General features: G+C 36.1%; 1 protein-coding gene across 1 annotated transcript; it reads left to right on the top strand.

Moving 5' to 3' along the window:
• Window positions 1-3,645: 3,645 nt before the first annotated feature.
• On the top strand, window positions 3,646-11,921 carry LOC147404688 (putative CoA ligase CCL5). Its single transcript, XM_086440746.1, has 5 exons — window positions 3,646-4,943; window positions 9,717-9,862; window positions 10,044-10,111; window positions 11,381-11,483; window positions 11,560-11,921. Exons 1-5 carry the CDS (start codon window positions 3,731-3,733, stop codon window positions 11,671-11,673), a joined length of 1,644 nt encoding a protein of 547 aa, XP_086296872.1. The 5' UTR covers window positions 3,646-3,730; the 3' UTR covers window positions 11,674-11,921.
• Window positions 11,922-15,163: the final 3,242 nt, after the last annotated feature.

Raw genomic sequence — 15,163 nt, forward strand, 5'->3', positions numbered from 1 at the left:
CGTTCATGGTCTCTACCAAGTAATTTTATGTTCTTCCCTTACTACACTTTACACACTGTATCTCATTCAGTTTTCTCACTATTTTACTTTTTATAGGCCAACACCTATGGTACATTGGCCTTCCTAAAGTGGCGTGAAGCTGAGAACCAGACAACTACCCTGACAAGGAAGTATGAGGAAAAGCTAGTTTTGCTCCAAGGCAAGCTGGCCTCCTCTAGTCATTTCACTCAGAAGGCCAAAGAGGAAATGGAAGTAACTTTGGCCCAGTTCACCAAGGAGAACGAAACATTGGAGGCCAATAATAAGAAGCTGACGAGTTCCCAAGATGTTCTTCAACTGGAACTGGCCAGCTACAAGGAGAGAATACAGAGGAAAGACGCAGAATTGACATATCTCCAAGAGAAAGTACAACAGCAAGAGCTTGAGCTGGACTCTCACAAGACTGATTTTGAGTCAGCGAAGGTCGATGCTAAGGCAACGCAGGCCAAAGAAGATGAAGTAGATGACCAAAAGGTTACTTGGTCAACTGCATGCTCAATCTTTCGGGTAGCAGAAGAAGCTTCCACCAAGGCCTACCATGAAGGCTTTGAGGATACCCGACTTCACTATGAGGAAGATGAGGACGAGGAAGATAAGGAAGACTATGATGGTTCTAAAAGTCTTTTTGTCAAGGAAATATTCAACTGATCTGGTGATCATGGGTTAGTCCCTCCCTTCCAATTGGATGAGGAGGGGAACCCAATTGCCATCTTGGATTACGCCCCTGGTGATTTTATGGTTGTTGGGTAAATTATGGATTTGGGTCAAGTCGGACAAACCAATTTGTTTTCCCTTGCTAGTGATCTGCCTCCTATCCCAATCATTGACATCGATCATGACGAACCACCCATCCATCCCAACTCTACTGAGGTCATACCTTCTACCAACCAGTCTCTTCCTATTGAATGAAGGCCTATCTTTTGGTTTTTGTTGTGCTCTGTTTTTGCTACTTTCTCCTTTACTCTCCCTTTTTTGGGATTTTTCTTGTATATTTTTTCAATATTAATGAAAAAAAATTTCTTTATATCGACTGTGACCCTTCAAACGCCTTACCTCCTAAATGAATTGAGGCAACGTAGACCATATCTTCTTTTGCAGTATTATTGAAAATCGAATAAACGATTGCATCAAAAAATTTGCCTTCGAATCGTTTCCATCAATATGATGGAAGTCAAGTTTAACATATTTCGTATAGATGAAATCTCTACCGATATGGTGTCTTGGTCTATTATGGCTTGAGATATTGCCACGTTCTCCATCACCCAAATGATTAGCGATCTTGCCATATTTGAGGTTTGTTGCCACTACAAGTTGAGATTGTTAGTTTCACATTTTGTCAATCCAGAGACTTAAGGTGTGTATCGAACTGATTTACAATTGAAGACATGTAAAGACCTCGATAAAACTGCTCAACCTCAAGCATATCAATAAAACGCTCATAATGTGCGTGTATAAAACCTAAAAGGTAATGAGACCACTTAGACCATTCTTTAACACTTAAATGGTTGTTAGGTTATCTCATATTGGTAAGAAAATCTTATACCTCAACCCATTTATTCATCGGAGCTTTTGAGAGTCTTAAATGGTCATAAAGGGTATTTTGATAATTTTACCCACCCTTGGTGAGTGTTTGCGGATCTTATATAGTTAAAATCTACTAAATTCCTGAATTGTTTAATCACCGAATTTCTCGAGAGTTCAAATTGGCCCAAAATGGCTAAAAGGGTATTTTGGATATTTTACCCACTTAGGCCATGACCCACCCCTTGGTGAAAGTTTAGGGACCTTATATTTAGTAATATCTACAAAATCTCCAAACGGTTTGTTCAGCGGAGCTTCGGGGAGCAAGATAGAACTCAAAATGACTCAAAAGGGCATTTTGGTAATTTACCCGACGTCATCGGGTAAAATGACCAGGTCCCCTGGCAGCAAGGTCCATGTTTCACCAGGACTGTTGGGGGTGTCTACCAGGACCACCGGGCTATTCACCAAGGTCGTCAAGTGAGTTACTCCAACAATCCAAAAATTTGAAAATATGACCATTGGAGCTCCCGGCATCACCGATAGGTAATTTTTGTTTTTCAAATGCTTTTAAAAATCATCTCTTGAGTTCATTTGTGGGTAAAATCAAACCTTAGTGACGTTTAGCTCACCTCTCTCTAAACTTAGAGAGCCTTCTCTACTCTCATGAGAATCTAACTTAGGTGAACCCCTTCAACCTTCTTAGACATCTCATTTGATCACATTCCAATCATCAAACCTCACCTTGCATACACATTGGTACATTCATAGAGAAATGAGCAAAAGGATAAGATGGAAGGAGTGTTCATAAAGAGTTGAACTCGAAAGCTTGATTGGAAGATCCAATCGTCGAGATGTACTTGTGAATTCAAGAACAAAATTGGATAAATCGAAAGAAATTTTAATTATCCTATTGACCCCCCTCTATGACTAGACATGGTACGAAGCCCGATATTTTCAGAGATAACTCCTTCAAAGATGCAAATTGCTTGTCGAAGCGTTCTCACATGTGTTTAATTGCCTCGTCTATATGCTTAGAGTCTTGTGATCTAATTCCTTCCACCATAGTCGCTTGTTAACATGGCAAGAATGTTGCTTTGATACAACTAGGACAAGATACTTAAGAAAACTCTCACATCTAAGGGAAAACCTTGCAAAAGACTTTGATTATTCAAATCTGAGATGCTGGACTCCTCATCCATGGTTGACTTATAATAGGGTTGCAACCTAAGCGAGTTGGCCCGAACTCAACCCGAGATCAACTCAATAGATGGGTGAGCCTTGGTCGAGTTATGTAAAAAATGAGTTGAGCTTGGGTTATAATATCTCAACCTGATTTCAATTCAGATTAAGCTCAGGTTGATAGTATAAGCAACCCGACTCAACCTGAATCCTATGCCATATACTATTATATAAATATTTTAGATTTTTTTATTTAACTTTTTTATTTCATCTTATTATTATGACTTGTGGACAATTAGTTAATATTAATGTGAACTTTGGTTTAGTATGATTTGTCTAAATATTCTCTCATTGATGGATTTGAATGTTGTATGCGATTTTATTTATTAGTAGTTTGGTTTTGATTTTGTATAATTTTTTTTTTAAATATTAAATTTATTTGCTAATCAAAATGAAATTATGATTATTCAACGAGCCCAATCCGACCAAACCACCAAAAATTATCTAAATTTGGACTAACCCAAAGTCCATCCAATTTTATAATATCAAGCTCAAGTTGAGCTTGGGTTAGTGAGCTTATACCCGATGGTCAGGTTTCATTAAGCTCAGGTTGAGAGTCCTGCTGCTTGAGTTGAACTTGGGTTTATCCTCCAACATGCCAAGGTTTCAACCCTAACTTATAAGGTTTACAAGACCTCGAAACTTACCCACTTGCAAGATGAAAGATTTTTACCATCAAATTTTACTCTTGGAGAAAAATAAAGGGTTTTGGTTAGGGGCATTTAGGTTATTTTATTTAGAAATTGAAGGGGCATCTCAAATGTTCATTAAAACGCGAAGAGGAGAGGGGGGAGTATGTAAATTACCCTAATATTTTCTCACCTTTATATCTTCAAAATATTGATGTACACGACACGATCACCTTTCACAGAGACAGAGAGAGAGAGAGAGAGAGAGAGAGAGAGTTTCTGGTGTGTCTCACACTAACATGTCGATCGACCCTAGGAGCGGCTTCTGCAAGTCGAATTCCGTCTTCTACAGCAAGAGAAAACCCATCTCTCTCCCATCTAACGAATCCCTAGACATCACAACCTTCATCTCATCTCGGGCCCACAATGGTAAGATCGCCTACATCGACGCCTCCACCGGTCGCCACCTCACTTTCCCACAAGTCTGGCAAGCCGTTGATTCCTTATGTACATGTCTCTCAAACCTCGGTATACGTAAAGGCCATGTCGTCCTCCTCCTCTCTCCCAACTCCATCTTCTTCCCTGTAATATGTCTCTCTGTAATGTCTCTTGGCGCTATCATTACCACAACCAACCCACTCAACACAACTCAAGAAATCGCCAAGCAAATCGCCGATTCCAAACCGATTATTGCTTTCACGACTCAGTCTCTCCTCTCAAAATTCGGTTCCACAAATCTCCCAATCGTTCTCATCGGCGATTCAGATATATCCCTTACCGTTAGTAACACTAACGTGAAAATCGTTTCTACTTTGGAAGAAATGATGAAGAAAGAACCGAGTCCAAGCCGAGTCAAAGACCGAGTCAGCCAAGACGACACAGCGACTCTTCTCTACTCGTCTGGAACAACTGGTGCGAGCAAAGGCGTGGTTTCGTCGCACCGAAACCTAATAGCTATGGTTCAAACGATTCTGAGTCGATTTAGGTTAGAAGATGGAGAGCAGAGCTTTTTGTGCACTGTTCCAATGTTTCACATCTACGGTCTAGCTGCGTTCGCATCAGGTCTACTTGCATCAGGATCAACGATCGTGGTTCTTTCGAAATTCGAGATGGACGAAATGCTATTGGCGATCGAGAAATATCGCGTTACGTATCTGCCTCTTGTACCGCCGATACTTATCGGATTGATAAACAACGCGGATCGTATTAGGGGGAGATTCAATTTGGGATCGTTGGGATGGGTTTTATCTGGTGGAGCGCCTTTGAGTAAAGAAGTGATAGAGGGGTTCTTGGAGAAGTATCCGAACGTGAGGATACTTCAAGGGTACGGACTGACTGAAACGGCTGGTATTGGCGCGTCGACGGATACGTTGGAGGAGAGTAGGAGGTACGGTACGGCTGGGTTATTGTCGCCTAATATGGAGGGGAAGATTGTTGATCCGGATACGGGAGTTGGGTTGGAGGTGAATCGAACGGGTGAGCTTTGGCTTCGTGGACCTTCGGTCATGAAAGGTAAAGTGAATCAACGTTTTTCTTTTCTTTTTGTCTATGCTTACGTGTCTTACATGCAATAGGATGACTTGTCTGCACTATGGATTTCATTCTTATCTTATTTTTTATCGAGTCGTTTTTAGCTCACAAAATGTTTGCTACACTAATAAGTGGCAATACTTGCCACGTCAAGTTTTGTAAAATTAAGAATGCCATTCGATACACGTGGGTGGGGATCCTAGATATCTGTGAACAAACAATTTTTCTTATTTTATCCTATATTGTCAAAAATAAATAAATTAATTAAAACACGAATGTTCAATATATTAATGACAAATCAGGTGATATGTGTCCCAATGAAATTTGTCAAATATTAATGAAAATGTAGGGGTGTGAAATAAATACAAAAATACACATGTCAGGTTCTACCGAAATTTTGAAGCGGTCTGCCTGCTTCTCAAAGTCAAACTCTTCACAATATCTGAGGACGGTCAAAGAAATTTTTTTTCTCATGAAAAAGTTAATCTAGGATTTCAGGGAGTCCTGAATGACCAATCGAACGAGGGGGTACTTTTGTAATTTGAGGATGTCTTCAATACATGTGGATGCCTGTGACTGACTCCGGATTCATGTAATTAATCTATTTGGGATTTTGTGAAATCTTATATTGAATTTTATTTTGGTAAAAATATATATACATATGCATGTATTTGAGGGCTTTCTTAACGAGAAAAAACTTTGAAACACCTATTGCGCCTCAAAATTTGGGTAGAACCCTCTCCTTTAAATGACACTTAGTGTCTCCAAGAAGGTATGCGTAATATTAATGAAAAAGTATAGGTGTGAAATAAACACAAAAAGCCACATGTCATGTTATGAGGAGGGTTCCTCCAAATTTTGAAGCGACCTGGCTGTTTCAAAGTTGAACTCTTCCTAACATGGGTATTTTTGTAAATTGAGGATGTTCAATATACACGGCGTCTTACAATTAGTCAATCCGGTTTCTTTGAAATACCAGATTGGTTTTTATGCGGGCAAAGTTTTTTTTTTTTTTCTCAAATGATGAATCCTCTCTCCATGCAAGTGTGCGCATAGACAAAGACATGAACACATAATCGCACAATTACAAGGCTGGTTTCACATAATACTGTAATAGAGACAGTTCGAATTTGCTAATTACAAAATAGTGAATAGACTGTGCTAAGTTGATGAATCAATAATCCCACTTGGCAATAGGATCTGTCCAATGGAAAAGTTTGATCTACTTCAAGGGGGATCTTCCTTCAGAAACTATTTTATTTTATCGCTTGCAAAATATGAATTACATTTTCCAATATAAAGGATTTTGAAGCCTAAATTAATAAAATAGGAGTCCTAAAATAATAAAACTCTTGATCAATAGCTAAAGACTCTTCAACTAATAAAACTACTAAAATAAGGTATCCTACATATAACATACTAAATTAAATTAATAAAATAACATATCCTAACACTTGATAGAGAAATAGTAAAATCAAAATGCTTATCTGAGAGTGAATCGTCTATAGCACATTTTTTTATGCAGGTACTTGAATTGAGAGTGTCACATCGACAAGATAGAGAATCTGATTGTTTAAATTTGAGAGTTCAGTGGTGACCAATATTCAAAGGAGCCTTTGATCAGGCAAAAATGAGTGGTCTGTTTTTTTGTCCTTCCTTTTTCTTTTAGATTTTTATTTCTTAAAAAAAAAAATTGAACTAAATCATGAACCTAGAGGGCTGTTTTTTTTTTTTTCCCCCTCAAACTGGCACTCTTTGGCAGACAATTTTCAAAGGAGCCTTTTGATCAGGCTATGTATTTTTCCCCCTCAAAGTTGCACTCTCTTAACTCTGGAAAAAGTTTTAATAGGAAAAACATGCTATAGAGGATTTGCTTCTCGTTTAACCATGTTCTCTCACAATTTTCTCTCTGCCTAGTCAATATCTCTCTAAATTAAAACAAAAGGTGGCATGTGCTACGCACATGTATCAAAAGTGCTTATTTGTAATTTAAAATATTGATTAAAGAGTTTTTGAAGATTATATAGTAAAAAAGGATACTTCTGTATTTTTGAAAACTAACCACCTTGATTATAGGGGCTGAGATTTTATTGGGTTTTGACCAAAATGACCTGATTATGTTAAGTTTAAACTTATAAGTGAGGGCATATATGAGATCTAAATTTTGGTGCCGTGGCAAATCATTTTCTTAGGCAGAAGGGTGAGAAAAGGTTTTTTGCCTCAAGCGGCAAATCTTGTGCTTGTGGCAAACCAATTTCCCGTTTTTCTTATTTGTTTTGCACTCAAACACTGGTAATTTTTTATTTATTTTTACTGCAAACTATTGTCCTTAGAGTTTGCCGTGCAATCAAACACACCCTAAGAGTTATAAATTCATCCTTTCAACCATACACGAGTACTACTACATCAGAGGGATGGATAATGTAGTACCTCCACAAATCACTCAAACAACTTGTTTTCCCTTTGAACCTGGTTATTGGGATCTCTAATCACTTAGGTTGGGTTCTGTTGTTGGCGATTTATTTTTCAATAGGCTTAAGCCCATCCCCTTCTACATTTTATAGACTTTCTCTCTAGCCAATCCTTTGGTTAAAGGACATGCCAAATTCTCTTTTGACTTCACAAAGTCAATCACAGTAATCTCCTTTCAACAACTGTCGCTCATTATTGTGTCTACGTCGATTATGTTGTGACTTCCTTTTATGGGAATTATTTTGAGCTCTTAATATAGTAGCTTGGCTATCACCGGCTTTGGTCACAATGGTATGTCCATTAAAAAAGGCCTAATCCATTATGCTTCCTCTCCAGCTTTATCTAAAGTTATAAACTCCGACTCCATAGTGGACCAGGCTGTACAACTTTGCTTGGTTAATTTCCAAGACACTGCACCTCCAAGAGTAAACACATATCCTTTAGTAAATTTAGATTCATTAGAGTCATAAAGCTAATTTGCATCACTATATCACTCTAATACAACTGGATATCTCCCGAAATGGATCCCATAATCTAAAGAATATTTAAATACCTCAATACCATAATTAAAGTATTTCAATGCTCATATCTAGTGTTACTAGTATATCTACTAAGTCTCCCTATTGCATACCTAATGTCAGGCCTAGTGCAGTTCATGATATACATTAGAATAGATTGCCAATCACTTCAGAAAATTCTAACTGAGATATGGCAGCTCATATATGCTTCTTTAGATTACTACTAGGATCATAAGGTGTTTTAGCTGGGTTACAATCATATTGATAAATTTCTTAAGCACTTTCTCAATGCAATGAGACTGAGATAGAATTATCCTTCCTTTATTTGTAATTATTTTAATTCCCAGAATAACGTATGTATTACCCAAATATTTCATATCAAAGATTTTCATTAAAAACTGTTTTGTGCTTTTTGTCACTTTTAAATTAGTGCCAAAGATCAACATATCTTGACATACAAACAGATAATAACTCCTGAATTATTAATGAATTTATTATATATGCATTTCTCTGCCTCATTAAAATTATAATCATTTGAGATCCATACTTTATCGAATTTCTCATGCCATTGCTTGGGAGCCTGCTTAAGGCCATAAAAAGACTTTTTAAGTCTACACACTTTATTTTCCAGGGCTTGAATTACAAAGCCTTCAAGTTGGTCCATATAAATTTCCTCTTCCAATCACCATTTAGAAAAGCAGTTCTTACATCCATTTGATGTATTTCCAATTGGAGCATGGAGTCATTCAATATTCAATGATCCTAGAGTCATGGAAGATGTCCCTTGCATATGCACCGTAACAAATTTGGTGTGGATCAACTCCATTATGGACCAATAAGATGTAGATGACAATGACGATGATCAACTTTTTAGGATTTAGCATATTGAACGACATCCTCTTTGCATCATGTAACCCAGTTCCCCAACAATGTTTTACTGCCCATTTTCATTTCCTAATCATCTGTTCTTCTCTCTGTGGCTCTTCTATAAATTAGTATCTTGCTATGTTACATCCCCAAACCATGCATTTAGGTGGCGGGAGGTGTTTGATAGGAAATTTGGTTAGTTTCAATATTTTATTTCAGATGAACTTCTTTCTTATGTAGATCCCTCGAAAATAATGGAAATACAAATTTAATTTTCCACCTACTTGTGAATCAAGAGAGGACGTCCTATCCCTCCTTCATGCCTGGGTTTGATAGAAATATTGAAAGGATCTCATCACCCATGGACGTAGGCAATCTTGTTGAACCATGTAAATTTTTTGGCATACTCCCTATATCTTTGATATGTGTTTTATTTTGATTATTAACACGTGCCGATTTTCTACACTCAAACAGAAAGTCGCTCATCTCAGAGATTGGCACCTTAGAATTCGTGAAGAAATTCCGGATTCATGATCGCGATCTGACGCCTGTTGGCATCAAAATGTTGCATTAACCAAATATTGGCTTGATAGGGTTTGGTCCTAATCATCTTCATGGGAAGTGTTTTGAACAGCTGTGTCTAATAAGAAGTTACAGCTTGGGATTTCTCTATACCTCTCTCTCTCTCTCTCTCTCTGACCTCTGTAACCTTGAAATTCTAGTTTCCCTATTCAATTTCACTCTTGGTAAACCTAAAACATTTTACATTATATATCTGAAAATTGAAACAGCAAAATTGTCTCCGAGACTCCAAATTTGTGTCTAAATGTACATAACATCCCTCGTGATATAGTGTATGCTATGTAGCTCCTAACTTTAATTGATGAACATGTTGTAGGTTATTTCAGCAACCCAGAAGCAACTACCTCAACTCTAGATTCTGAGGGATGGTTGAGAACAGGTGATCTCTGTTACATTGATGAGGATGGATACATCTTTGTGGTTGATAGATTGAAGGAGTTGATCAAATACAAGGGCTATCAGGTTAATGTAACATCTTATTATCTACATAAGTATAGTAGACACTAAGTTCTAGTCCTCCTGTTCTTCTCAATATATAACAAAAATTCTAATATAGGTCTCTAATAATCACTAGTGATTTTTATGAATCAGTAAATTCTAAATTGACTTCCTCTAATGGATTTTAAATCTTTTGATTTGGTAGGTTCCTCCTGCAGAACTAGAGGCCTTGTTGCTGTCTCACCCGGAAATCAGTGACTCTGCCGTCATTCCGTATGTCTTCTTCTCTTTCATTAGATTAGGTTTATTTAGATATAAAATTACATTTTAATAAGAATGACAACTTGCATTCTCGCTTCCAATGAAGCTAAACGTAGCACTTACCGTAGCTTCTAGGGCCCTGGATTCGGAGTCAAATTATTATTTGGTAGGACTCGGAATCTAAAAGCATGTCAGAAGTGAAGTTATCCCACATCATATTTTGAATTCTAGCTTCTGTGGAAATTGGATCGGAACATTTAGTATATAAAAAAAAATCCTAAATTTATTTTGGATGAAAATGTTCATAATATATATATAGATAGATAGATATTTTGATCAATAACGAAATTTATTGATTGAGTGGTTGAGAAGACCAACTAAAGATACAGAACAACGAAGGCAAGGAAATAGAACAGAGCCAATCCTACCGAGCAACAAAGTTCTCGAAGCACACTCACCTAAACTCGATAAACACCTTACACAAAAAAAAAAAAAAGATACAAGAAATTACCGATAAAGAAACCTTTGAAGCATCCACACCCTTGTCTTCAAAGCATCTTGTGTTTCACTCCTTCCAAATCTCCCAGGCAGATAGCAAACGGAGTAACCCTTCAAAGAACTCTCTTGGCATCAAAGAAATTAGAGAAAATGTCCATAATATTTAAGTTAATAGCCAAAATACACCTGAAATGGTTTTAAGTTGATAACTGAAATGTTTAAAATCCTTAAGTTAATGACTGAAATGTCTATAGAAGCTGGTTTTTAACCAAACACCCTACAATTTCTTAAAGCATTTATCAACCCTAAAAGGCACTTATCAAAATATTGTCACCAAACCAACAATCTTGCAATTGTGATTGTTATAGAAGTGAAGATACCCTGCATCATCTTTTGTATTATACATTATGTGGAAATTAGGTCGAAAAGTTAGGAGACAAAAAAAACAAAAATGCCAAAAACGTCCATAATATTCTATTCAAAAATATATATATTTAAGTTGATAACCAAAATCCACCTGAAATGGTTTTTAGGGTTTAAATTTTAAGTTGACCAAAATGTTCAAAATCTTTTAAGCTAATAACCAAAGAAACTGTTTTTTATTTTTATTTTTAACTAAATGCACAAAATTCCAGTTAAGTGTTTCTACACCCTAAAAAGCACTAAACTAAATATTGTCACCAAATAAACAATCTCGGTGTCATGATTCTTATAGAAGCTCTTCCATTGAAATCATAACTGCTCTAAATGAGGATTACTTAGTTATGTTTCATTGGATAACAGATTTCCGGATGAGGAGGTTGGACAGTATCCCATGGCATATGTGGTAAGAAAAACCGGAAGTAATTTGTCGGAGAATGCGGTCATGGACTTCGTGGCAAAACAGGTAAAATCTCAAAATCTAGAAGATTAATGTTGGAATCCGTTATTGTTTTCATCTGACCATATTAAAATGTTCTCAGGTGGCTCCATATAAGAGGATTCGACGAGTCGTGTTTATACTTGCAATCCCCAAGAATCCATCTGGAAAAATTCTTAGGAAGGATCTCATTAAACTTGCAACCTCTAAACTTTGAAATGGTTCAATTCAATAGGGATTCCTAATCAGCTTTCTTTATTGATGAATCAAGTTTTTCAGTATCGTAATCAGCTTAGTGTTTGATTTCAGGTTAATATATTTACCTTTTGTGTATTGTTGAAGAACAATGGTGTGTAGTACTTGTTTTTATAGAAAATATGTATGCTTTCAAACTATTTGAGCAAACAGATTTTTGGGTTGTATTTAACTCACTATGCGTAATTTATTGCATGGTGTTCTGCTGGATCTGTAATTTATCTGATTGGGTCAGGTCTTTATTGTATTTTTCATGCTTTTTGCATGATCTTAATATTCAAATCCAAGCCTGACCAATGGCTAATTACTGTTAAGCCCTCAGCCAACCTGAATTTAATGGACTCAAATTACGGGCTTACAATCAAGGACCTAGTCCCTCTTTTGGGTGGGCTGGGCTGAGTTTGCCGATGGTCCATCCATATCAGATAACATTATCAAAACCAAAAAAAAAAACAGATGAATCAGAAAATCTTATAAAATTTGCCTCCATTGCTTCAAATCTATCGATGAACTCCAAAGAAGTGAATACCTGAGTTCAATGGTCGTTATTCCTTTATCCATGCAAATTAATTTGAATTTAAAATTTTTGGTAGAAATTTATAGGTTTCAATTGAAGGGAGTGAAGGGTTTTTTTCCAATTGGTGGGTTTTTTTACACAAATCCTTTTGTGAAGGTGTGTATAATAAGCTAAAACAGAAGGGTAAAATTGTGGTTTTTGTTTTTGTTTTTTTTCTTTTAATAGGAGTCATTTAAGTGGGTACAATTCGCTATTTTGGTGTGTGCAAATAGACCAATCCTATCAAAATCCCAGAGAGGCTTTTGGTGCATTTGACGGCAAAACAATGCCTCAAGTTGAGCTCAGGAAAAATAGGTTGATATAGATGGATAAACTTATATATCTATAATAAAACACAATGATGAGTCCTACTCTAGCTATAATTACAGGGGATAAATGTCTACAATTATAGTTGTCTTTGCTTTTCTCCCCCTTCAACTTTAATGTCTTTCCTTTGCCGTCCCCTCCCCTCTCAATAATGTCCTCTTAGCTTTATACCCCTTTAATTTTATCTTTTCTCTTTTACCCCTTTAACCCCTAAGAGGATGGGGCATGGACAAATTCTAGTATATAATAAAACACAATGTTGGGTACCATTTCCATTATAGTTAATTGCATAAATATTCAACTCAACTACATTAGAGTGGGATCCACAGTTTCCCATTTTATTACCTTTCATCTTCACTCTTTCAACTTTATTTTTGTTTCATCTTGCTTCCTCCTCTTTCAATAATATCCCTCCAATTTTACTATCTTTGTTCTTTTCCCCTTTTTCAATAATACCCCTCTAATTTCATTATATATCATCTTTTACACTTTTAATCCTAAAGAGGAGGTGTAAGCACCCATTTTGTATCCGTCTGATTTGATAACCCGTCATCTAGTTGTTATGGATCCCTAATGATGAGCGCAAAATATATGCCAAGAGCCAAAAACTTATGAAAGGTCATTTTCTCTAATACATTTCCAGTCCTCAAAGTTCCCATCGTTTTCTATTCTCTCTCTTCTCGGAACGTTTAGGTTGTATTTGGATTGAAAGAAATTGAGAGAAGAGAAGAGAAGAGAAGAGAAAATGACTGAGTTTCTTTCCATTTCTCCTATTTGGGTTGTTAAGTGGGGAGAGAAAAGAAAAGAATTAGAGAGAATATGAGAGAAATTGAGAGAAACCCTTTTAAAATGTTTTCTAATGCCAACTCTACCCCTAGATCTCTTTTAAGATATTTTAAAATTTCAAAATTGTCCCAAGTTCTCTCCTGTCAATCCAAACATGGTGGAAAGAAATTGAGTTTATCTTATCTTCTCTTAATGAGTTTCTTTTCTCTCCACTTCTCTCAATCTAAACACAGTCTTAACATAGAAATTATGTACGCTTAAGATTGCCGCACATTTATACTTGACTTAACAAGTATGCACGTTTAGGATCGCTATACGTTTTGATAACCTAGAGACTTTGCAACGCTAGGAAAATGAGACTTTGAAACTTAGAAATAATCACATTGGGATCAAATGAAATCTCTTGTTAATTTTCACATAAATTAACAAAATGATCGAAATACTCCTGACATTCGACTTTTACTTAGAAACTTCAATTCCTAGGAAAATGTGACTTTGAATTTGGGACCAAAAATAAACCTTACAATACTCGCGTAATTGATAAAATTTAAAAATCTCCCTTGCTTAGGAAGACAACAAATTTTCACATGAAATGACAAATTTTCACATAAAATGAGGATTTCTATTACATGGAATGATACCCTCGATCATATGAAACGATAAAAATCTTTCGTATAAAATAATGAAATTTAAACCACTATAATTAAAACCCAATTTTTAAAAGAAAATTTAAAATATTGAAATCGGTTAATGAGTCCTCATTCGTCAAATGTGAAAGAGGGAGATACTATTAACATTTTTAATTTTTACTTATTACACCCTAATTTTAAGAAAAAATAAAGTGAAAGACTAAATTAGATGAAGGTGGGGTATGAATGGTATTTTCTTGAATTAAATGTTAGGACTCATTATCCGCAAATCATTAATTTACCTAAATCATTAACCAATCACAAGTACCAATCAATTAATCCCAACCGATTTAACCAAGGAAACAATGGACAAAATATAATCATATCGCATTAAACCAACAAATACACCATTTGATCAATGTTCAAATCATCGACCCACAAATTTAGCTAATTAACTTTTTCAAATTTGATTAATGATTTCTAGTCGATCGACCACTTAAATGATCTTTTGGACTAGTTAAACCTATCACAAATTAAATTACCAATTGGTCCAATTAATTTTAAAATTTAAAAATCTTAAACGCCAATCAAATCTCCGATCAAACTAATTAACTGACCAACTTCAAACCCATAAAAATGTCATCAAAGTCGCGAGATGCATAGGATCAAACACTCCATATGATTGTGTAAGGATTTTATAAGGAGCGTACCTTTTCGCAGCGGAGATCCAAACCTTGAGTCGTATCACGTTGAGTCGATTGTTGGAGATCGGACGTCCAAGTACCCATCACGTCGACGCTTCTAAAGCAGTCGTTGTTTCCACGCCTTAAACCCTAGGGTCCTTTTGATAAAAACCTAGAAAACTGCAACTTAGAGAGAAAAAATTCTATTTTTGAGAATCTGATATTCTATAGTGTTTTTGTTCTATTTTTCACGTCCCAATATCTCATCTATTTATAGAGATAAATAATAGAAAAAGGATTGCAGTCTCCTATTCTAATAGAGAATCAACCTTATTAGGACTCTGACTCCAAGAGGAGTCCTAATACGTGATAAATATAGACTGGGTCCACATGGACATCCAAAACAACTAACATCTCCCACTCGTCCAAGGTGGGACTCAACAATCATCTCCCCATCTCAAGTTATACAAG

This window comes from Akebia trifoliata, chromosome 4 (assembly GCF_017979445.1).
Source record: "Akebia trifoliata isolate Shusen 1 chromosome 4, ASM1797944v1, whole genome shotgun sequence".
Lineage (NCBI taxonomy): Eukaryota > Viridiplantae > Streptophyta > Magnoliopsida > Ranunculales > Lardizabalaceae > Akebia > Akebia trifoliata.